Genomic DNA, 24,487 nt, shown 5'->3' with positions numbered 1-24,487 from the left:
TGACCAATGGCTTTGTTAAACAAAGGAACAGCTTAAAGTATGAAAGACATGAAGAGGCATTTCAGGAAGGAACTCAGGGCTTAGGACCTTGGCAGCTGAAGCATGGCAGCGCTGTGGAATAATTAATATTGAAAGTGCTCAAATGAAGCCACCATGCCTTGTATGTATGAGACGGGAGGGGAGAGAGGGGGGAGGGAAGAGGGGGAAGGGGGTGGCCTTGGGAGACTTTGAAAACATGGATGATAATTTTAAAATATTGACATTGCCTAGCTGGGAATAAATGTAAGTTACCAAGCAAAGGCAAGATGGATCAACAGAACTTGGCATGTGTTAAGACATAGAAAGCAGAGTTTTGAATGGCGTCCAGTTTGCAATAGGGAGAATTAGGGAGACAAAGCAGGAGTGTGTCAGAATAGCCAAATCTAAAAGTAACAAAGTCATAATTGGGCATTTCAACTGTAGAAAAGGCAAGGACATGGAGTTGAGCAATGTTAGAAATGTGGAATTGGGCAATTGAGTTATCCCAGATATGTAGTAGAAAGCTCATCTGAGGGTGAAACAAGACACTATGGTTTGAACAGTTTTCTTTAGCCTCAGAAAAATACCAAAGAGAAAAGGTGAAGCTGGTAGCAAGAATACGCAGTCAGTGACAGAAGCACGTGGCCCAGATAGCAGATTACCATCAGAATAGACTTGATGAATGGTAATACTCCAAAATTACTCATTTACCTACAAGCAATTATTCTCACCAAAATTACAGTCTATAGAGTCATAGAGGTCTACAGCATGGAAACAGGCCTTTCAGCCCAACTTGCCCACGCTACCCAGTTTTCACAATTAAACTAGTCCCATTTGCCTGCATTTGGTCCATATCCCTCCATATCTATCCCATTCATGTACCTGTCTGAAAAATGTAAAAATCAGTTTAATTAGTGCTAGGGCCAGCTGAACTTGTTGGGGTGGAAAGGGAGCGAGCAGGTGGGCTCCAGCATGGGCACTTCATTGGGAGTAGTTGAAGGTGTTGTTTCCAGCAGGGTGGGGACTGAGTCAGAATGTGGGTTTTTAAGGAGACAGCAGTGTAGCAGGTGTCACTTAGAGGCTGCAGAATATGACCAGAGATATAAAGTATTATGGACCAGTCCAGATGCCCTCAAAGTGGATGGAGCAGTGTCTAGGAAGGGTTCCTGATGCAATATCTAGATAGGCTGACTAGAGCGGAGGCCATATTAGATTTGGTGCTTGGCAATGAACCATGCCAGGTGTCAGATCTTCTGGGAAAGCATTTCGGTGATAGTGATCACGACTCAACCTTTACTATACCCATGGAGAAGGACAGGAGCAGATGGTATGGGAAAGTATTTAATTGGGGGAGGGGGAATTACAATGCTATTAGACAGGAACTGGGGTGCATAAATTGGGAACAGATGTTCTTAAGGAAATGCACAACAGAAATGTGAAAGTTGTTTAGGAATCACCTGCTAATAGTGCTGGACAGGTTTGTCCCACTGAGGCAAGGTTGGTTAAAGAACCCCGGGTGACAAGTGATATGGAACATCTAGTCAAAAGGAAGAAGGAAGCTTACCTAGGATTGAGGAGGCAAGGATCAGATAGGGCTTTCAAGGGTTACAAGGTAGCCAGGAAGGAACTGAAGAATGGACTTAGGAGAATTAGAAGGGGGCATGAAAAAGCTTTAGCGGGTAGGATTAAGGAAAACCCCAAGATGTTCTACACTTATGTGAGGAACAAGAAGATGACCACACTGAGGGTAGGGCCGATCAGAGATAGTAGAGGGAAATTGTGCCTGGAGGAAGGAGGGGAGGTCCACAATGAATACTTTGCTTCAGTATTCATTACTGAGAGACACCTTGACGTTTGTGAGGACAGCGTGAAACAGACGGATATGCTAGAACAGGTTGATGTTAGGAAGGAGGATGTGTTAAAACTTTTGAAAATGATAAGGATAGATAAATCCCCTGAGCAGGATGGGATATACTCTAGGTTACTATAGGACACAAGGGAAGAGATTGCCGAGTCTTTGGTGATGATCTTTGTGTCCTCCCTGTCCACTGGAGTAGTACCACATGTTTGGAGGGTGGCAAATTTTATTCCCTTGCTCAAGACAGTGGGACAATCCTGGAAATTACAGACCAGTCAGTCTTGTGTTAGTGGTAGGCAAAGTATTAGAGAGGATTCTGAGAGACAGGATTTACGATTACTTGGAAAGCCATAGTTTGATTAGAGACAGTCAGTATGGCTTTGAGAGGGGCAGGTCATGCCTCACAAACCTTACTGAATTCTTTGAGGATGTGACAAAATCACGTTGAAGAAGATGGAGCAGTGGACGTGGTGTACATGGATTTCAGCAAGCTGTTTGATAAGGTTCCCCGTGGTAATCTCGTTCAGAAATAAGGAGGCATGGGATACAGGGAAACTAGTCTGGATACAGAATTGGCTGGCCCATAGAAGATAGAGGGTGGTGATAGATGGAAATTTTCAGCCTGGAGCTCGGTAACCAGTGGTGTTCCACAAGGATCGGTTCTGGGATTTCTGCTCTTTATGATTTTTATAGATGACTTGGATGAGGAAGTGGAAGGGTGGCTTGGTAAGTTTGCCGATGACAAGAAGGTTAGTGGAGTTGTGGACAATGTCGAAGGCTGTTGTGGGTTGCAACGAGACATTAACATGATAGAACTGATAAATGGCAGATGGAGTTCAATGTGAAGAAATGTGAAAAGTCATTCACTTTGGAAGGTCGAATTTGAATAAAAAATACAGGGCTAAAGGCAGCATTCTTGGCAGCGTGGAGGAACAGAGGGATCTTGGGGTCCATGTCCATAAATCCCGGCAAGTTACCACCCCAGGTTGACAGGGTTGTTAAGAAGGTGTTTGGTATGTTGACTTTCATTAGCAGGGGGATTGAGTTTAAGCGCCGCGAGGTTATCTCCGTCCAAGGCCTCAGAGGATCCTTCCACATCTAGCAGAGATTTTCCTGCACATCCAAACACCTCACCTGCTGTGTACATTGCTCTCGATGTGGTCTCCTGTACACTGGGGAGACAGGACGCCAACTCATGGAACGTTTCAGGGAACATCTCTGGGACACATGCACTAAATAACACCACCGCCCTATTGCAGACCACTTCAACTCCCTCTCCCACTCCGCCAAGGAAATGCAAATCCTGGGCCTCCTCCACCACCAAATTCAAGCCACCTGACATCTGGAGGAAGAATGCCTCACCTTCTGCCATGAGACCTTCCAACCACACGGCATCAACATCAACTTCAGCAGTTTCCTCTTCTCCCCTCTCCCATCTTATCCCAGATCCAACCCTCCAGCTCAGCACAGTCTTCTTGAACTGTCCTATCTATCCAACTTCCTTCCCACCTATCCCCTCCACCCTCCCCTCTGACCTATCACCATCACCCTCCACTTGCATCTACCTATCGCCTTCCCAGCTACATTCCCCCCAGCCCTACGCCAACCCTCCTATTTATCTCTCAGCCTCCTTCCACTCCCCACCCCCCCCCCCCCACAAAATTCTTGATTGAAGGCTTATGCCCGAAACGTCAACTCTCCTGCTCCTCTGATCCTGCCTGACCTGTTGTGCTCTTCCAGTGCTACAGTTTTCAACCCTGACTTTTCTAGGTGTTTTAAGCAGCTGTACAGTGGATATTCCAGGAGTGATGCAGCTGGTCAAAACCCCTCTGTTTTAAACAAAACAGAACTTATTTACAGAATACCAAATGAAACACAAACAAAAGAAAACAAAATACACAATAACAACCTAGCTGAAAGCCCGATGGACTCTATTGCAACTTAATCATGCTATTCCAAATATCTGCAACATCCCCATAAACACCCCTTTGGCAATAAAGTTAAAAATCAACATAGGTTCTTACAGGAGAGATGTCAAAGAGAGACAGGATCAGCAGGGAATGATTTCTTTGACCAGCAACCTCAAACCAAAACTGATTGCTTTCTAAAACAAAACCAAACTAGAGAAAAGTGTCAAAAACTGTGGTGCTGGAAACGCACAGCCGGTCAGGCAGCATCTGAGGAGCAGGAGAGTCAACGTTTTGAGCATAAGCTCTTCATCAGGAATGTCTGGTCTCCAGTATCTGCAGTCCTCATTTTCTCCAAACCAGAGAAAAGCTGAGCTGGGAGAACTGGCCACTCACATTTCATTATACAAGCTCATGTCTCATGAACTTGATTGAGGTTTTTGAAGATGTAACAAAGAGAAATGATGAGCACAGAGCGGTAGACATGATCCATATGGACTTCAGTAATGCGTTGGCAAGGTTCCCCATGGTAGACTGGTCAGCAACATTAGATTTCATGGAAGACAGGGAGAACTAGCCATTAGTACAGGACTGGCTCGAAGGTAGAAGACAGAGGCTGGTGGTAGAGGGGATTTCAGACTGGAGGCCTGTAACTAATGGAGTGCCATAAGGATCAGTGCTGGATCAACTTCTTTTAGTCTTGTGAATATAGGAGATATAGTTAGTAAGTTTGCAGATGACACCAAAATTGGAAGTGTAGTGGATAACAAAGAAGATTCCTTCGCCTCCGCCGTATCTGCTCCCAGGAGGACCAATTCCAACACCGCACAGCCCAGATGGCCTCCTTCTTCAAGGACCGCAGATTCCCCCCAGACGTGATCGACGATGCCCTCCACCGCATCTCCTCCACTTCCCGTTCCTCCGCCCTTGAGCCCCGCTCCTCCAACCGCCACCAAGACAGAACCCCACTGGTTCTCACCTACCACCCCACCAACCTCCGCATACAACGTATCATCCGCTGTCATTTCCGCCACCTCCAAACGGACCCCACCACCAAGGATGTATTTCCCTCCCCTCCCCTATCAGCGTTCCGCAAGGACCACTCCCTTCGTGACTCCCTCGTCAGATCCACACCCCCCACCAACCCAACCTCCACCCCCGGCACTTTCCCCTGAAACCGCAGGAAATGTAAAACTTGCGCCCACACCTCCACACTCACTTCCCTCCAAGGCCCCAAGGGATCCTTCCATATTCGCCACAAGTTCACCTGTACCTCCACACACATCATCTATTGCATACGCTGCACCCGATGTGGCCTCCTCTATATTGGGGAGACAGGCCGCTTACTTGCGGAACGCTTCAGAGAACACCTCTGGGCCGCCCGGACCAACCAACCCAACCACCCCGTGGCTCAACACTTTAACTCTCCCTCCCACTCCACCGAGGACATGCAGGTCCTTGGACTCCTCCACCGGCAGAACATAACAACACGACGGCTGGAGGAGGAGCGCCTCATCTTCCGCCTGGGAACCCTCCAACCACAAGGTATGAATTCAGATTTCTCCAGTTTCCTCATTTCCCCTCCCCCCACCTAGTCTCAGTCGGTTCCCTCAACTCAGCACCGCCCTCCTAACCTGCAATCTCCTTCCTGACCTCTCCGCCCCCACCCCACTCCGGCCTATCATCCTCACCTTGACCTCCTTCCACCTATCCCACCTCCATCGCCCCTCCCCCAAGTCCCTCCTCCCTACCTTTTATCTTAGCCTGCTTGGCTACTCTCTCTCATTCCTGATGAAGGGCTTATGCTCGAAACGTCGAATTCCCTATTCCAGAGATGCTGCCTGGCCTGCTGTGCTTTGACCAGCAACACATTTTCAACAAAGAAGATTACCAAGGATTACAAGGGGTCTTAATGAGATGGGCCAATGAGTGGCAGATGGAGTTTAATTTAGATAAATGTGAGGCGCTGCATTTTGGAAAGGCAAATCAGAGCAGGATATGTACACTTAAATGATATGGTCCTGAGGAGTGTTGCTGAAGAAAGAGACCTTGGAGTGCAGGTTCATAGTTCGTTCAAAGTGGAGTCGCAGGTAGATAGGATAGTGAAGACGGTGTTTGGTATGCTTTCTTTTATTGGACAGAGCATTGAGTTCAGGAGTTGGGAGGTCATATTGAGGCTGTACAGGTCATTGGTTAGCCCACTTTTGGATCATTGTGTGCAATTCTGGCCTCCTTCCTATCGGAAGAATGTGGTGTAACTTGAAAGGGTTCAGAAAAGATTTACAATCATGTTGCCAGGGTTGGAGGATTTAAGCTGCAGGGAGAGGCTGAATAGGCTGGGACCATTTTCCCTGGAGCATCAGGAGGGTGAAGGGTGACAAGGAGCATGGATTGGGTAAATAGACAGGGTCATTTCTCTCTTGGCGGGGGGGGGGTGGAGGAGAGAGGGGGGAGTCCAGAACTAGAGGGCATAGGTTTAGAGTGAGAGGGGAAAAACTTAAAAGGAACCTAAGGGGCAACTTTTTCATGCAGAGGGTGGTGCATGTATGTTATAAGCTGCCAGAGAAAGTGACGGAGGCTGGTACAATTACAACATGTAAAAGGCACCTGGATGGGTATGTGAATAGGAAGGGTTTAGAGGGATATGGGCCAAGTTCTGGCAAATAAGACTAGATTAGGTTTGGATATCTGGTCAGCATGGATGGGTTGGACTGAAGGGCCTATTTCTGTGCTGTACATCTCTTTGACTCTCAATGCTTTTTTTAAAAAAACTTAAAGGTGTTGAAGGAATGAACAAGAGGGAAAATTAGATGACCTAAACCTCATCACTCTACTTCTAGCAGATACACCTCTCCATGACAATATCAGTAGGAATGAGCACGCCACAGACCTTGAGGAGATCAAGTCTTGTTTTCACACTGAGGATATCTTCCATTGTGTTTTCTAGCATAATCACTGTGTTAAACAAGATTGTTAGTTGTGTTCAAATCAATCAAGACGAAGAATCCATGAGGAACCTTGGGCCATCAACAGAACTACACTCAAACGCAACTACAACCATGTGGCTCAGCATATCCCCCACTCCACCTTTATCATTCAACCATGGAATAAACCTTGGTGCAATGAGATGCATGAGTGCATTTTAGGAGGTCATCTACGCATACCTAAAAGTTCAACCCGGTGAATCTGCAGCACAGAATTACAGCAACCAGAGATAGACAGGCTACTCTATGCTACTCTCTCCCCACCCCACCCCCCTCTAGCTTATCTCTCCATGCTTCCAGCTCATTGCCTTTATTCCTGATGAAGGGCTTTTGCCCGAAACGTCGATTTCGCTGCTCGTTGGATGCTGTCTGAACTGCTGTGCTCTTCCAGCACCACTGATCCAGAATAAGCAATTCTACAACTTACTGATCTAAGCTCAGCAATCCTCCCACATTCAGTCATGAATGGGTTTGGACAATTAAACAACTAAGTAGAACAGGAGGGTCGTCTACGCATACCTAACCACAAATATCACTATATTCAATGGTGGTCGTGGTGGGGGGCGGGGGGGGGGTGAAGGGCCTAACACTTCAGTGCAAAAGACAAGGCTGAATTAACCACAACAATTTGTAGCCAGAGCTGTCAAGTGGATGTTACATCTTGGCTTCTCTCTGGGGGATTCCAACATCATAGATGCCAGTCTTCAGTCAATTTGAGTCACTCCATGTGATATTAAGAAATACCTGAAGGCAAACATTACTGCAATGTCTCAGGACCCTAACAATGTTTCAGTAACAGTATGGAAGATGTGCTCCAGGATCAGCCATATCCCAAGCCGTGCTGTTCCAGTAAAACCACAATAATGGCATTTACCTAATGTGGAAAATTGCCCATGTATCTGTGGCATCAAGGACCCCTTAGCAAAACTGGAGGGGGGGGGGGGGGCGGGTGGAGCTCCTCCCTACCCCCTCACAGTTGAAGTCATACCTGACATAAGGAAAGATGGTTGTAGTTGTTGAAGATCAGTCTTCACAGTTCAAAGACATCTCCACAAGTGTTCTGCAGGGTAGTGTCCTAGACTCAGTCATCTCCAGCTACTTCATCCATGACATTCCCTCCATCAAAACCATTCATGATACCCCAGATACAGAAGTAGTCCATGTCCAATTGCATCAACACCTGGGTGATATTCAAGCTTGGGCTGACAAGAGTAGAGTAAAATTAATGCTGTACTAGAGCCAGGCAATGACCATCTCCAAAAGAGAGAATCGAACCCTCGTCCCTCGAATTTCAATGGCTTTATAATAATTGAATCCCCAAAATCAACATCATTGCATCATTGACCAGAAATTGAATGGAATGCAGGAGCAAATTGTTACAAATGCTGGAATCTGTACTGAAAACAAAAAAAATGCTGGAAATCACAGTGGGTCAGCCAGCATCCATGGAGACAGAGAAAGATAACGTTTCATCACAACTGGCATCTACACTCAAAATGCTAGCTTGCTGGGTCCCCATGTATGCTGCCTGACCTGCTTCAATTTCCAGTCTTTTTTGTTTTCAGAAATTGAACTGAACTCGCGACACAAATACTGTGACAACAATAGCAGGTCTGAGACTAAGAATCCAACTAACTCACCTTCTGACTCCCAAAAGCCAATCCACAATTTACAAGGCACAAGTCGGGAGTGTGATGGAATATTCCTCACTCTCCTGGATCAGTCCAGTTCAAACAATATTCAAGAAACTTGACACCAACTAAGACAAAGCAGCCTATTTGGCTAGTATTTCATCCTCAAACATTCACTCACTCCACCACCAACATTCAGTTACATCATTCTATAATCTGTACAAGATGCACTGCAGACATTCATCATGGCTCCTTGCACAGCACCTTCCAGATCCACGACTACCATCTGGAACAGTATTATGGGTGTATCTACACCTCGGACAGCATCACACGTGAAGCTACACCAAACAAACTGCAGTGATTCAAGAAGACAGTTACCCCGAAAAAGTGGTCATCTAGAGATGGGCAATAAATTCTGGCTCAACTAGTGAAGCTCACAATCCTTGAGCTAATTAAAAACAAAAACTAAGCTACACAGATCTGATTAGATGCTAATTCTTAATGTTAAGTTACTTTTATTCTGTACTCCAGGCAACAAAAAAAACAATTTTATGTAATCGCTCATACTCTTGGAACATTCTCTTTAATCTATACTGTATTCCTAACAAGACTAATTCTTTTGTTGCCCTGAACTGTAGATATTATTTCAAATATAGACTAAACAGAACTTTGAATAACTGTGGCAAATTATATTCAAACTTCCAATTATAAAGACTAATATTTCATTCAACTCTGTTTTCTTGTATAAAGTTGTACAAATATTTACAAAACCTATATAACTAAAACTAAAATAACTATAGAACAAATCAGAACGGTAGCTCAAGAGGAAAACTGCAAATGCTGGAAATCCAGAATGTAAAATTAACTTAATGGAAATGCTCAGCAGATCTAAGTAGCATCTGCAAACAAAGAGCTTTAATCTGTTGCGTTTAGCCTTCTTTCAGGTGAAGCTTTAAACCTCGATACACTTGCTTATTCAGCTGCAAGTCAAAGATCATGTGGCACTTCCTTAAAAATAGTATGGATTCTCTATGTACTGATTATCATTCTTGCTAATCAACAAATGAATCGATAGATTATTCATCTAGGTTGTTTTTTTGCGGGGCCTTGCAATGTGCAAATTGGTTGGTACTTTTACCCACATAAAAAGTGATTGCCCTCAAAAAATAATGAATTGATTGTAAACACTTTGAGGCAAGGGGGTTGTGCAATGCATTAAATAAATGTGCGCTCTTTCTTTTACCAATCACATAACACATTCACCTGCAATTCTTCATCCGTGAGGTTTTCTCCAAGTTCTTTTGCTACACGTTTCAGATTTTTGAATGAGATTCGCCCAGTTTCATCATCATCAAACAGTCTAAAGGCTTTCAAAATTTCCTCCTTTGTATCTTTCTCAGCCTGAGAAAAGCAACCAAATACAGAGATTCAGTTTCCAATTTTATTAAATATTTTTTAGAATTCCATGCATCAAATAAGCTTTTTAGGCATTGTAATGCCATACAAGGGAGAAATATGACAAGATGTTGCTAGACATGGAAATAGCAGTCAACAAGTTCAAGCCTTGCAACACCTCTAAAATATTGCAGATATTTTGTTTCCTTATAAATGAAGATTAATATTGGTGCATACCAAACCCTAACATTGGGTGCATACCAACCCAATTGACATTTCTTTTTATTTATATAGAATGGCCCATAATTTGGAGATGGCAGTGACAGTGAAATTGAGTTAATTAACTATCATGTTGATTTCTTCCCACAATTCATTCTGCTACAATTTTGTGTTTATTTCTTTAAGATTTGTGGAGGTCACTGGCTAGGCATGTGTTCATTGTTAAAATAGTGGTGGTAAGCTATCAATGAACTGTTACAGTCCATGAGGTGTAGGTGCAGCGCAGTGTTATTAGGTTTGACTCAAACAAAGTGTAAAAGCTCCAAGTCAGAATGACACGTAACTTGAGGGAGAACCTCTAAGTGGAGGTATTCCCATGCATCTGCTATCCTGGTTTGTGTGGTAAAAGTTGCAGATTTGGAAGGTGTTGTTGAAGAAGCCCTGATGAATTGAGGCAGTGTACAGCTACCATTGTGTCCGTAGTGGAGGGAGTGAATGTTTAAAGTGGTGAAGAGTGCAAATCAACCTGCTTTGCCCTGGATGGTGTTGAGCTTGTGAATGTTATTGAATCTGTACTCATCCAAGCAAGTGGAGGATATTCCATCATACTCTTAACTTTAGTCTTGTATATGATGGAGACATTAGGCAGTCAGGGGTTAATAAATAAGTAATTTGTTGAAAGTAAAGTAGTAGTGAGTTGGGAAGAAATTGGAAAGTTTGGAGGTTTTCAGCATAAATAGCAAAACCCACTTCTATACACCAAATATTTAGCCCCTTTAATTATAACTTTTAAAAAGAGACAAATGCACCATTTGAGATTTTTTAAAATTACCATTTTGTGTGTGATGACTGCCAAAAATTCATTAAAGTCGATTTTCCCAGTGCCTTCCTTATCAATTTCTGCAATCATTTTCTTTATTTCTTCTTTCTTGGGTTCAAATCCCAAAGCTCTCATTGCAACCTGAAGAAAGAGTGAAGGGCACAGGTTATCGTCATTTAAAGGTAGGATTATATTTCTGAAAATTGTGATTTTAGGTGAAAAACATTCAAATTAAAACTGAATATGGTGCCATAGTACAGTGTAAAAAAAAAGTAAACCTATACCCTCCACGATTAAATACATATTCATCTGCATTTAAAGTTTTTAAATTCTTACATTAGTAACTAACTGAAAATACATGTAAAAATTCAGAAGGAGAGTTCTACCGTGCTGTTAGATTGACTAGGTCCATCTACTGGTAGAGGTTGGTCATTGCAGTTGGATACCAAAGACTATATGCACTGACTGACTAATTCCACTAGATTGAGCCCAAGAACCTGGTTCAAATTCAAATGCAGTTATGTACTAATTTGCAATTGTGACAGATGCTGACAACGCATGCAAAGGATGCTAAAACAAAAATGGCAACACAAAATGAAAAAAAAAGACTCCAAAGAACAAATTACATTGAAACAAAATAACAGGACATTAAATTAGGACAACGTGCACATGTTGTGGTCAATGTTATGCTGAAAAACATTGACTTGTGGATGACCTCCATACATGCACATTTAGTCAAATGATCCACCATTATTAGGAAATTGATCTAAACGGTACGTGATTAATTTGCATAGGTAAAGAACAGATGTAATGCAGCTGAACACATACAACAAATATAGTATGATTTATTCAGTTTGACATTCTTCGGCACTTGCAAAAATCACCACAGATAGGAAATGTTCATGTGTAAATTAACATTTGGACAGAGGATGGAAGCAAATTCAAAACGTTGCAAAAGCTATTCTGTATTCACTGTACAGTTCAGCCCAAAAGAATCATGCTGGTGTCCTACTCTCTACAAAAGCCTTTTCATTTAGCCTACTCAACATTTTTTAAATGTTTTCTCTTGTGCCCATATCACTTTCACTTGATTTATAAGTTTTGCAGGTGCAATACAATACTGATATTCACTTATCGTCAGCAACAATTTGAGGAAAGTTTGGGCAGTACTTCAGACAAAAGAACAGTACTGCAGACAGTTCTAGGACCAAGGCACCAATTTAAGAACCAGAATCCCAAAGTCATAATCTCAAAGTTAATCCAAAACTAGCATTTTAAACTGGAGTGAAGGGCGAGCATGAGGATATGAAAGCAAAACTAGTTACCATGAACTGGCAAAAAAAAGGCTAAGGAACATGTCAGTAGATATGTTGTTGTACACATTTAGGGGGCTATTTCAGTATACACAGAATATTATATCCCAATGAGAAAGAAAACTTCTAAGGGGAATGCCATCATTGTGGTTAATTCCACAAGTTAAAAATAGTGTAAAAAAATCAGTGCTATATAACTCCGTGGCTCAATAAAAAAGCATATCATTGTGCAAACATAAGAACATGAGAAATAGGAGCAGGAATAGGATATCTGGCCCATCGAGCCTGCTCCACTAAAGAATAAGTTCATGGCTGATCTTTTCAGGGATTTGGCTCCATTTACCCACCCATTCACCATAACCCTCAATTGCTTTATTGTTCAAAAATCTATCTTTGCCTTAAAAACATTCAACAAGGAGCCTCACTGGACAGGGAATTCCACAGATTTACAGTCCTTTGTGTGAATAAGCTTCTTTTCAACAAAGTCCTAAGCCTGCTTCCCCTTATTTTGAGGCCATTCCCCCTAGTTCTAGTTTCACCAGCCAGTGGAAGAAACCTCTCTGCTTCTATTTCCTTCATAATTTTATGTTTCTATAATATCCCCTTCATCCTTCTAAATTCCAATGAAAATAGTATCAGCCTACTCAAACTCTCCTCATATGCCAACCTTCACAATACCAGGATCAACCTAATGAACCGCCTGTGCAGCCCCCAGTGCCAGTACATTCTGTCTCAACTAAGGAGACCAAAACTGCACATAGTACTCCAAAGGTGGACAGCAAGTCAGAACATTAGACAGAGTACTAGAAAATAGCAAAGATTGACTAAATATTAATGAGAAAAAAAATAGAATACAAAGAAAGTTGGCTCAAAATATAAAAACAGATTCTTTTCAAAATAAGTTTACAAAGTGAGCATTGGTCCAATAGAGTGTGAATCTAGAAAATGGTCATGGCTGCTAGACCTACCAGTAAGAGTGAAAAAACATACTTGACCAAATCCTCACTAGTAGCAGATGTATGCCTCTACGGCAGTATCAATAGGAGTGACCACCACACTTTCCTTGTGGAGATCATGTTCCAGCTTTGTTCAGGATAACCTCCAGCTGGATATTCCATTGTCTGGTATGATCACACTGCTAAATGGAATAGTTTTTAAATAGACCTAGCAACTCCAGACTGGGTATCCATGAGACATTCTGACTTTTCAGCAACTGATATACATTTGACCACAATGTGCAATTTCATGGTTTGGCTCATTACCAATGGAAGATGGTTGTGAGGTCAGTCATCTCAGCTCCAGTGTATCCCTGAATATTTTTTTCAGGAAGTGTCCGAGGCCCAGCCATCTTCATTGCTTCATTAATGTCCTTCTCCATCATAATGTCAGAAGGGGAATTTTGCTAATTGCACAATTTGTGACTCTAATACTAAAGCAACCCATACCCAAATGCACCAAGGTGTGAGTATTATCTAAATTTGGGCTGACAAGTAGCAAGTATTGGCACGGTGGCTCAGTAGTTAGCACTGCTGCCTCACAGCACCAGGGTCCCAGGTTCAATTCCAGCCTTAGGCGACTGTGTGCGTGGAGTTTGCACATTGTTCTAGTGTCTGTGTGGGTTTCGTCCGGATGCTTTGGTTTCCTTCCACAGTCCAAAGATGTGCAGGCCAGGTGAATTGGCCATGCTAAATTGCCCATAATGTTAGGTGCATTAGTCAGAGGGAAATAGGCCTGGGTGGGTTACTCTTTGGAGGGGTGGTGTGGACTGGTTGGGCCGCAGGGCCTGGGTCCATACGGTAGGGAATCTAATAAAATAAAATAAGGAGACTGCACGTGAACTGAGCAGGTATTTTACATCAGCATTCTTCGTAGAAGATGTAGGTAATATCCCAAAAATAGCTGTAAATCTGAAAAAGGAGAAAAGTAACACCAAAAAATTTTAATTATCAGAGAAATGATACTGAATGAATTGTTGCAACAGCTGTCTGACAAGTCCTTGGGTCCTGATGGACTTCACCCTAGGATCCTAGAAGAGGTGGTTGGTGAGATAGTTGATGCTTTGGCTTCAATTTTCCAAAATTCCTTAGATTCAAGAAATACTCTTGTAAGATTTAAAAGAGAACAAATACAACTCTTTTATTAAAATAAGGGAGATAGAAAACAGAATAACATAGGCGAGTTAACTTAACATCTCTTGAGGAAAATGCTAGAAGCTGTTATTAAAGACCTTATTGCAGGGCATGTAGAAAATTTATAGGTAATCAGGTAGTGTCAACATATCTTTGTAAAAGGAATTTCCAAGTTTAACCAGTTTATTGGAATTCTTTAAGGAACTAACTTATGCTGTAGAGAAAGGGAGGCCAATGGATAAAACATATTTAGATTTCTAGAATGCATTTGATAAAGTGTCACATTAAAATTTGTTGTGGGAAATAAAACTCATGGCATTGGAGGTAGCATTTTAGCATGGATAAGAGATTGGCGAAGTAACATCACTAGAACAGTGTAAAAAGTTATAGGGGTAGTAGGCACATGGAGTAGTCACGTCAGTAATGATCTTATTGAGCAGCATAGCAGACTTGAGGGGCAGCGTGAAATACTCCTGATTCCAATTTGAATGTGTACCTCATACCTTTAACTCTTTGGCATCAATAGATCCAGCACCGTCTGTGTCAAATAGGTCAAATGCTTCTCGTATTTCCTGTTTTTGTTCTTCAGTGATTTCTGGTTTTGGTCCAGGTTTCTTCCTTTGTACTGTTGTACTCAAAGATGTCTTTTTATAGGCAGAGGTCTGTAACATTGCAAATAATCATTTTTTTTTCAAATTAGAAAGGATCCTGTGTATCCCATCAATATCTTTGACTGGAAGCATACTTCTTTGTGAATTTCAAAGACTTGCACTTATACAATGCATTCAATCAAGTGAAATATCCCAAGGCACCGCATGAGAAACAAATGGCAAACTAAAGAGAAATGGAATTACTGAAAGCACACTGAAATGGTGAGGTTAAACGAGTGTCTTAAAAAGAAGCAGAAGTTATGTTTGGAAAGAAAATTCCACAATCTGGGACCCGAATGACTAAAGATGCAATCACCAACTGGTGGTGATGGTAGTGTGAAAGGGGGTTGGGGATTGGGGGCGGGGCGATGGAGGGGAAGGCTCAGGGTCAGGGGAACACAAGAGGTAGATTGTTAGGTAGTACTTCATCTGGGCTAATATTTTAGTTGCAAAGTTTTGGATGAGTTAAAAATTTTGACGGTGGAAACTGGAAGGTTGGCCAGGAATAGATTAGATTGAATGTGGAGGTAACAATTTTGAGACTGAGAAATCCATTGACAGATGGATTTAAAAATGGAGACAGATAATGTTTCCAATTTAAATAAGTATTATTTAATTGCAATGGAAAAAAAAATAGAGCCAGAAACCTAATTTAGAGTAAACCAGGACCCTGAAGGTGCAAACTGTCTGATTCAGACCAAACTGGCCATGGAGGGCTAGAGTCGGTGGTATAGGTAAGGATTCATGCTCATCTCAGCATTTTAAAATACCTGTGATCATGTGACATGCAGTCAGGTTATCCATATACAATGCTTCTCAAAACATGAGATATGTGCAGATATACCTGCAATACTTCACAGTCCAGAAGAGGCAGGGAGAATTTATAGTTTCTAAGATTGACTTAGAGACTTATATTTGAAGCTGTAATGTTGGATACAAAATCTTACAATAATTTTGCATACAAATCCTTTCGTATTCTAGAATTCCTTCAAAATATGACAATTTGGGAGCAGGAAATCCTTCCACCAGAAATGGATAGGGTAGAGTGATAGTTGTTCTGTATATTTCCTCTGAAAGAAATGAGTGTAACAGATCTTGAAACCTTCCATAACCTCCCCAACCTTATCAAATTACTCTGCCAATTTCAAACCCACGCTGCCTCTCAAGATGGTATCTCTTTTCTTGGATGTGGTTTCATGTGTGCCAGGAACCTTATATCTTGCCCACGTGGCTATTATTCATAAAATGACAGAGTACATAGCTATTTCTTCTATACGCAATTGCTTTTTTCACAGGCAAGGACTCAAGCAGGAGTCCTGCTTCACTTACAACAGTTACCCTCTAGTATCTAGATTGAACAAGATTTTAACACTTAACCATGTGGCTAAATCAGATCATTATGATCTTTTTTCCAGCAGGTTAGTTTAGCTAGCAATCAGAGAAATAGAGGAGGGAGGGTTGGATGATTGAGAGTGGAGGGAATGAGGTGGATATTCCTTCCTAATCCAGAGGACATGAAGACTGTAATGGTTGTGTTATCAGGCTACTCATCCAGGCCTGAACTAATGCTCCAGGGACTTAATTCCAATAGCACCACAGGAGCTGAAGAATTTAATTTTAATTAAATATGAATTAAAAGCTGGTAGTTTAATTCAATAAAATAAAAAATAAAAGATGGTGTTGGTGGTGGGGACTATGAAACTACTGGATTATGATAAAAATCCATCAGTTTCACTGTTTCCTTTAAGGAAGGAAATCCAGCATCTTTACAGGTTTGGACTATGCAAAGGTGAAAGGTAAACTAGCCATGGTCTTACCATAAGGTTCCCTCTCATTACAGAAAGATGACTAGTGATGGTTTAAACTGACAGATATCACATCTCAGGCAAAGAGGCTGAGAAGGAGACTCCTTCATAGTAACCTCAGCTGGTGTTAGCATCCATGCTGCTGACATCACTCTGTATTGCAATCAGTATCCAACCAACTGAGCTAACCGATTTGGAATATGTATGATTCCAGACTTGCAGCAAAATGCTCAATTCAAGTATCCTCTGAAATGGCCTCAGAGGCTTGTGCCTATCAGTGACTTCCAGAACCAGAGATCAATGTGTCCACACACCAGTTGGTGTGCACAGCTCCAAGCAGCTGGGCAACTGCACAGCTTAAAGAGAATACAGAGACCACCCATTGTTAACCTAAGCACAGTACACCACAAAGGAATACCTTGAGTCAATCTTGCAAAGTCTAAATCACTAACATGTGAGGACTTTTGTCAAAATTGAGAGAACTATCACACAGACTGCTCAAGAATTCAGTTATGTTTCACAGAAATATCAATCAACATCTCATGCTCCAATATTATCACTATTTGCCTTCTTCAACAGTAGGATGGTGGCATAGTGACGTAGAATTAGGAGAGAATGGTCCTGAGAGAACACAACATTGATTCTGGAGGGTTCTTAAAAATCTGTCACCAAATGTGTTCCAGCCAGAGGTCACCATGAAGGATTCTCCTTCATGACATCTCCCCTTGCAGAGACTTGGTGACACTCAGATTAAACCATCAGCAGTCTCTCTCTTTCTGATAGAACAAGAGCCCTATGAGACTATGGTAACTGTCCCAGCTAGGCATGTCCTGAAAGACACAGCTGCTAGACTGGGAGGTGGGAAGATTAATGAGACACAAACATACTCAGCTTCATCCTTCTATCACAGATACATCTGTCCATTATAGTATTGGTAGGTATAACCACCACACACTCCTTGAGGAAATAAATATTATCTTTAAAGAGGATGTACTCTGTATTGTGTTATGTGGCACTGCAATCACTGTAAATAAAATAGATTTGAAACAGATACAGCAGCTCACAACTGAATATCCACAAGACTTAATGGACCACGAGCAGTAGCAGGGTTGTATTCAACCACAAACTCTAACCAAGTAATCTATATTATCAGCAAGCAGCAAATAAATGTTGGTTCAATGAAGAGTGTATAAGAAAATGCCAAGGTGAGCACTGGTATACAGTATACTCAATAATGAGCTGTGATCCTGGTGAGGCTACAACATAGGACTCCAGGCATCCAGAGCAGCAGAAACAATATGATTTGAACACAGCCAAACAATTCTTAACTCATGTGGGTACAAGAGTAGCTCAGGCACTGGATATTCTTATATTGTGTAACTTGCTTCTTGACTCTTAAAGTCTGTCCATCATCTATATTCAATCCTAGAGACTAAATATGATAAGGGAAGAGCAGGAGTATGATGTCAAGATCTGAGGATCAGTCACGGTCATGTTGAATGGCAGAGACGACTCAATGGTGTTGAATGGTCAACTCCCATTCCTATTTTCTACATTTCTATGTTTCTACCGGCAAAGCACAAATCAGGTGTATGATGGAATTCAATGGATCCAAACAAAGTTTGACAGCTGTGTCACTTTCAATTATGAATGATGGTGTGTAATTAAACAATTAATTGGAGGAAGGGATTCAACGAAAGGGTGTAGGGATAGCCCTAGTAACTATAGGCCAGTGAGTCTGACTTCAGTGGTGGGCAAAGTCTTAGAGAGAATGGTAAGGGATAAGATTTATGAACATCTGGGTAGGAATAACGTCATCAGGGATAGCCAGCATGGTTTTGTGAAGGGCAGGTCGTGCCTCACAAACCTTATTGAGTTCTTTGAGAAGGTGACTAAGGAAGTGGATGAGGGTAAAGCAGTAGATGTTGTGTATATGGATTTTAGTAAGGCGTTCGATAAGGTTCCCCATGGTAGGCTAATGCTAAAACTTCGGAGGTATGGCATTGAGGATACATTAGAGGTTTGGATTAGGAATTGGCTGGCTGGAAGGAGACAGAGGGTAGTAGTTGATGGATTATGTTCATCTTGGAGCGCAGTTACTAGCGGTGTACCACAAGGATCTGTTTTGGGACCATTGCTTTTTGTTATCTTTATAAATGATCTAGAGGAAGGACTTGAAAGCTGGGTAAGCAAGTTTGCGGATGACACAAAAGTCGGTGGAGTTGTGGATAGTGAGGAAGGAAGTGGTAGGTTGCAGCGGGATATAGATAAGTTGCAGAGCTGGGCGGAAATGTGGCAAATGGAATTCAATGTAGCTAAGTGCGAAGTCGTTCACTTTGGTAGGAATAACAAGATGATGGATTACTGGGCTAATGGTAGGCTACTTGGTAGTGTGGATGAGCAGAGGGATCTTGGTGTCCATGTACACAGATCTCTGAAAGTTGCCACCCAGGTAAATAGTGCTGTGAGGAAGGCATATGGTGTACTGGGCTTTATTGGCAGAGGAATTGAGTTCCGGAGTCCTGAGGTCATGTTGCAGTTGTATAAGACTCTGGTGAGGCCTCATCTGGAGTATTGTGTGCAGTTTTGGTCGCCATACTATAGGATGGATGTGGAAGCTTTAGAACGAGTGCAGAGGAGGTTTACCAGGATGTTGCCTGGAATGGTAGGAAAATCTTATGAGGAAAGGCTGAGGCACTTGGGGCTGTTCTCATTGGAGAAGAGAAGGTTTAGGGGAGATCTGATAGAAGTGTATAAGATGATTAGGGGTTTAGATAGGGTAGATACTAAGAACCTTTTACCGCTAATGGAGTCAGGTGTTACTAGGGGACATAGCTTTAAATTAAGGGGTGGTAGGTATAGGACAGATGTTAGGGGTAGATTCTTCACACAGCGGGTTGTGAGTTCATGGAATGCCCTGCCAGTAGCAGTGGTGAACTCTCCTTCTTTATGGTCATTTAAGCGGGCATTGGATAGGCATTTGGAAGTTATTGGGCTAGTATAGGTTAGGTAGGATTCGGTCGGCGCAACATCGAGGGCCGAAGGGCCTGTACTGCGCTGTATCCTTCTATGTTCTATGTTCTATGATATCCCTATCCTCACCAAGAAGCCTACCACATCAGCACAAAAGACAAGATAAAAAGTACCATTTGGTTTCTGTGCCAAATGGAAATCTGTTCTTCATTAATGTGGGAGATGAAACTAAAGATCTGCTCCATAATGAAGAAAAATTGAAACCAGTGCAAATTGATGTGATTCTACATTTCTCCTGAGGTCCCAGCATCAAAAATACCAAGGAGTCTTTAGCCAATTTGATTTAGTCCATGTGAAATAAAGAAATGTCTGAGTCCAGTGCACACAGCAAATGCATCTATGACTCTATGACATTCAGATGAAGAGTCACCAGATTCAAAATGTTAACTTTGTTTTCTCCCAAAAGATGTTACCAAACCTGCTGAGTTTTGCTAGCAATTTCTGTTTTCATTTTTGGAAACAACAAAGACTGTGGGTTTAGATGACATCCAGGCCACTGTGCTCAAGAACAAGTCAGGCTCCCAGTCAAACTATTCCACTCTTGTTGTTGGACAGATAGCAGTGTTACATTATGAAAATTGACTAGGTATGTCATATTCATTAATAAAAAAAAGGACAAATCCAATCAGGCCAATTACCAAGCTGCAACGTGAGTTGAAAGCAGGAGCAGACCTTTTGGCTGTACCATCAATGTTCTCTTTAAGCTGCGTGCATGCATTTCCCATGATTGGCCACACACTGGATGGTCACATCCAAATAGTCAAGGGAGGAATCCTCACCAGACCTCCTAAGTAGTATCTTCCCAAGAGCCACATATGGATAGCCAATGAAGGAATCATCTAAATGTCTACCCAGCACCTTTCCAACCCCTTCAAATGAATGATGCATGAATCCCAGGATCCTTCACACACCAGAACAGAGTCCAGTACTTCTGAACTTGTGACTTAGCCACACAACTGCTTCCAGGTCTAATCAAAACATTAACATTTGTGATTATCAAGGCAGCTAAACTCAATCACCTCCAGTCGGCTATTTGAGGTGAAAGCTGTCAGAACAGGACTGGTAAGTCGTGAAGAGTTAACAGTCTTCTCAGCAATGACCAGGAGGATCAGGCACGAGGTCCAGGAAGGAGGCAGCCACTCCAGAAGGAAGAAAGACATAAGGCAAGTTATATTTCACTTTCATATTTTAAAACTTTGCTTTCTTGAGAAGTTTAAATATGTCCAAATGTCAAGCAAATGAGTCTTCAAAAAAGAAAGAAATTCTGAGCACATTTCATAATGGAATGGCTTCATCAAAACTGAAATGTCATCCTTAACATAGAAACAGAATGCATGACTTGGTGACATTTTAACTTATTGTGAAATATATGATCCAGAGTATAGTGAAAGTTCTCACTGATAATGTCATACATGCAGTAAGGATGCATGCATCCATGCTTGCGTACAAGACATTGATGATCATGTGGCAAAGTAATTGACAGCTTGTGCAGTGAGAATTACACCTTTGAATTTGTGGAGTGTTTTGGTTTTATTATACAGATAGTTGATTGCGCAAATCACTGTTTCATACATTGCTAGTGGATAAAAGTATGAACATTTTAGTAGAGAAAAAAATGTTGATTTCATACATCAAGTTTTGACCAGAATCTGAACTTGCTTACAATACTGCCTTTGCAGGAATTTTGAAACTCATTGATTGCAACAGTGCCTTGATGTGGCAACAATCAATCAATTTTACATTCAGTTACCTTGATTTACAGAAGATGGCAAAGTTTACATCAGACAGAGCCTCTGTTATGCTAGGAAAGAAAAATGGAGTAGTCACAATCTTACAAAATTAACCATTTGTCAGAACAGCATTGCGTTGCTTACAGAGAACATCTGAGAATTGGTGATGTTTGGATAGAGGGGTCAACTTTGCAAAGCTTCTAAGAACGTGGTCTATACAATGTTCAGAAATCAACTGTGAAGAACAGAAAAAAAATCTTTAACTTGCCCTAAGTCACAATGTAATACAGTGGCATTTCAACCTCTGAATGATGCGAGATGGCTGTCAAGATACTTTGCAGTGAGTGCACTTAAGGCAAAAACCACAATGGCTCAATTGATTACTGCAGAGAGCAAGTGAATCAGTGCAATGATCCAAAAAACCAAGTATTGCCTGAAGATGCTGACAAAGTCAAAATATTGCATTGTATTGACAGCTCTGAATGGTATTCTTGTTGAATTGATATCATTGTGCAAATTCTTGCAGAGAAGCTCTTTAACAACTATTGAAGCATGCAATTTCCTGAAGCCTAGATCAGTAAACTGAGAACCCAGTATCGAGGTGAACTAGGAGTGAAGAAGGTCCTGGCTGCTCTCAGTGATGTGGACACTGCTGGAGTCTTTCAATTTATTGAACACCTATACAACTAATGGAAAGCAGATTTCCAGAAGAAGAATTATGAGGGTGGCATGCATTTGATCATGCTGCAAGAAACCAAGAAAAAAGATTATGAATTTGGAAAGACAGTACTGTGCAACATATTGGAACATTCTACTTATAAATCAAAATATTATTAAAAAACGTGGCCACAAAGATACATGAGGAATGGTCTGACTTCAAATTTGTCGTTGTGGAAAATGTCAAGACGGGTTTTATTCAAACATTCAGTGATTTGGTTAGCTATGCTCTAAAGGACGTCCAATTTTCTGGACATTTGTGCAACATCTCAGACATCAAGTGTTGACTGTGAGCGTGGATACATCCTCGTGAATTTGATAAGAGCAAATCGAGAAAGAGATTAGAAATAGAAAACTCTGCCGGACTTTCCTGCACCTTATCTACTGTGTCCTGGCTTTCGATGTAGTCTCCTCTACACTGGGATACGGAAAGCCAACTCGCAGAGTGCTTCAAGGAACATCTCTGAGACACATGCTCCCAACAACCCCACTGCCATGTGGCTGACCACTTCAACTCCCCCTCCCACTCCACGATGGACATGCAAGTCCTGGGCCTCCTCCACTACCAAATCCAAGCCTATGCCTGGAGGAAGAACACTTCATATTGCGCCTTAGGATCCTTCAACCACACGACATCAACGTCGACTTCATCAGTTTCCAAATTTCCCCTCCCCCCAAACTCATCCCAAATCCAACCCTCCAAATTGGCACCGCCCTCTTGACTTGTCCCATCTGTCCATCTTCCTTCCCACCTGTCCACTCCATCCTCCCCACCAACCTACCACAATCATCCCTCACCTGCATCTACCTATCGCCTTCCCAGCTAGCTTTCCCCCAGCCCCACCCCTAACCTCCTATTTATTTCTCAGCTCCCCCCACCCCCCAACATTCCTGATGGAAATCTTATGCCCAAAACGTTGACTCTCCTGCTCCTCAGTTGCTGCCTGGTGTGTGTGTATTTCCAGCACCACACTTTTCGACACGGAGTCTCCAGCATCTGCACTCTTCACTTTCTCCCATTTTAGGTATTTGTCCAGTAAATCTTTTCTGAACTGTTTCCAATGCATTTAAAAACTGGCAAGTACTGAGGAAGAGTCACTGGATCCGAAATGTTGACTCCGATTTCTCTTCATAGATTCTTCCAGACCTGCTGAGCTTGTGCAGCAATTTCAATTTGTGTTTGAGACCAACAGTAGTCCAGATCTGGTCTCACTAATGCCCAGTATAACTGAGGCATATCTGCCTTATTTGTATTCTGTTCCCTTTGTAACAAATGATAAAATTCTATTAACTTTCCTAATGACTTGCTGTACCTGCACACTATTTTTTGTGCATCGTGCACTAGGATTGCAGTTGCTCTGCATCCTTTCACCAATTAGACAACATGCTTCATTTTTTTATTCTTCCGACCAAAATAGACAATTCCACATTTTCCCACATTCCATTCAATTTGCCAGATCTTTGCCCACTCACTAAAAACTTAGCTTTATATTTTTGTAGCCTCCTTATTTGAACTTCTAGCTTCAATCCTCAATATAGTCTTGGCCTAAAAATAATCAAAGGTGCTGAATTCTAGGGTGAAACGAGAGTGACTGCCCTCCTCATCAAGGCAGCATTTAACCAAGTATGGTATCAATAAGCCATAGTAACATTGAAATTAATGACACCAAGTGTTCTTTTCCCACATACAGGTCCTGGCTAACAGGCTTGGGCTAATAAGTGGCAAGCATAGTGTCCCTAAACAGTCACTGAGTGATCTAGGTTCAAGTTCCACCTGCTCCAGAGATTTGTAACACCTCTGAATAAGTTGATTAGACAAATAGGTTAATAAAAGTGGCAAGTAAAATTGACATCATACATATGTCAGGCAATGAATATTTACAACAAGGGAATACAGCCATTACCCCTTTATATTCAATGGCATTGCCAGTACCAAATTGCCCACCATCAACATACTGAGGGTACAATTGACCAGAAACTTAACTGGACTCACCATACAAGCTATTTTTCTACAGGAATTGGTCATAGAATATTCTATGCTGAGTAGCTCACCTCATGCTCCCCAAAGCCTATCTATCTATTCTGATTTGAGGGATAGAAATGTCAAAGGGGTGTGGGGAGAGAGTACGATGTTGACAGAGATCAGTCATGATAACACTGAGTAGCAGAGCTTGTAGGAGAAGGTTCTGACCCCACTCTCCTTCCCTACTCCTGTTCCTATTTTCTATACTGCAAAGCACTAGTCAGAAATGTTAGGGAATACTCTACTTCCCTGGAT

At 41.9% G+C, this 24,487-nt stretch overlaps 1 protein-coding gene across 1 annotated transcript in view; it reads right to left on the bottom strand.

The window, feature by feature from the left end:
* LOC132820500 (uncharacterized) overlaps nt 1-24,487 on the bottom strand; it is a 38,066-nt gene that overhangs the window by 6,093 nt on the left and 7,486 nt on the right. Inside the window, exons 2-4 of the mRNA XM_060832708.1 lie at nt 14,778-14,936; nt 10,845-10,973; nt 9,662-9,799 (exon numbers count right to left, since the gene is read on the bottom strand). Coding sequence (XP_060688691.1) covers nt 9,662-9,799; nt 10,845-10,973; nt 14,778-14,936 — 426 coding nt within the window. The remainder of the gene's footprint in view (nt 1-9,661; nt 9,800-10,844; nt 10,974-14,777; nt 14,937-24,487) is intronic.

This window comes from Hemiscyllium ocellatum, chromosome 11 (genome assembly GCF_020745735.1).
Source record: "Hemiscyllium ocellatum isolate sHemOce1 chromosome 11, sHemOce1.pat.X.cur, whole genome shotgun sequence".
In the NCBI taxonomy this organism is placed as follows: Eukaryota; Metazoa; Chordata; class Chondrichthyes; order Orectolobiformes; family Hemiscylliidae; genus Hemiscyllium; species Hemiscyllium ocellatum.
Note: the sequence above shows the minus strand (reverse complement) of the source record. Positions and strands in the feature narration are given on the sequence as shown.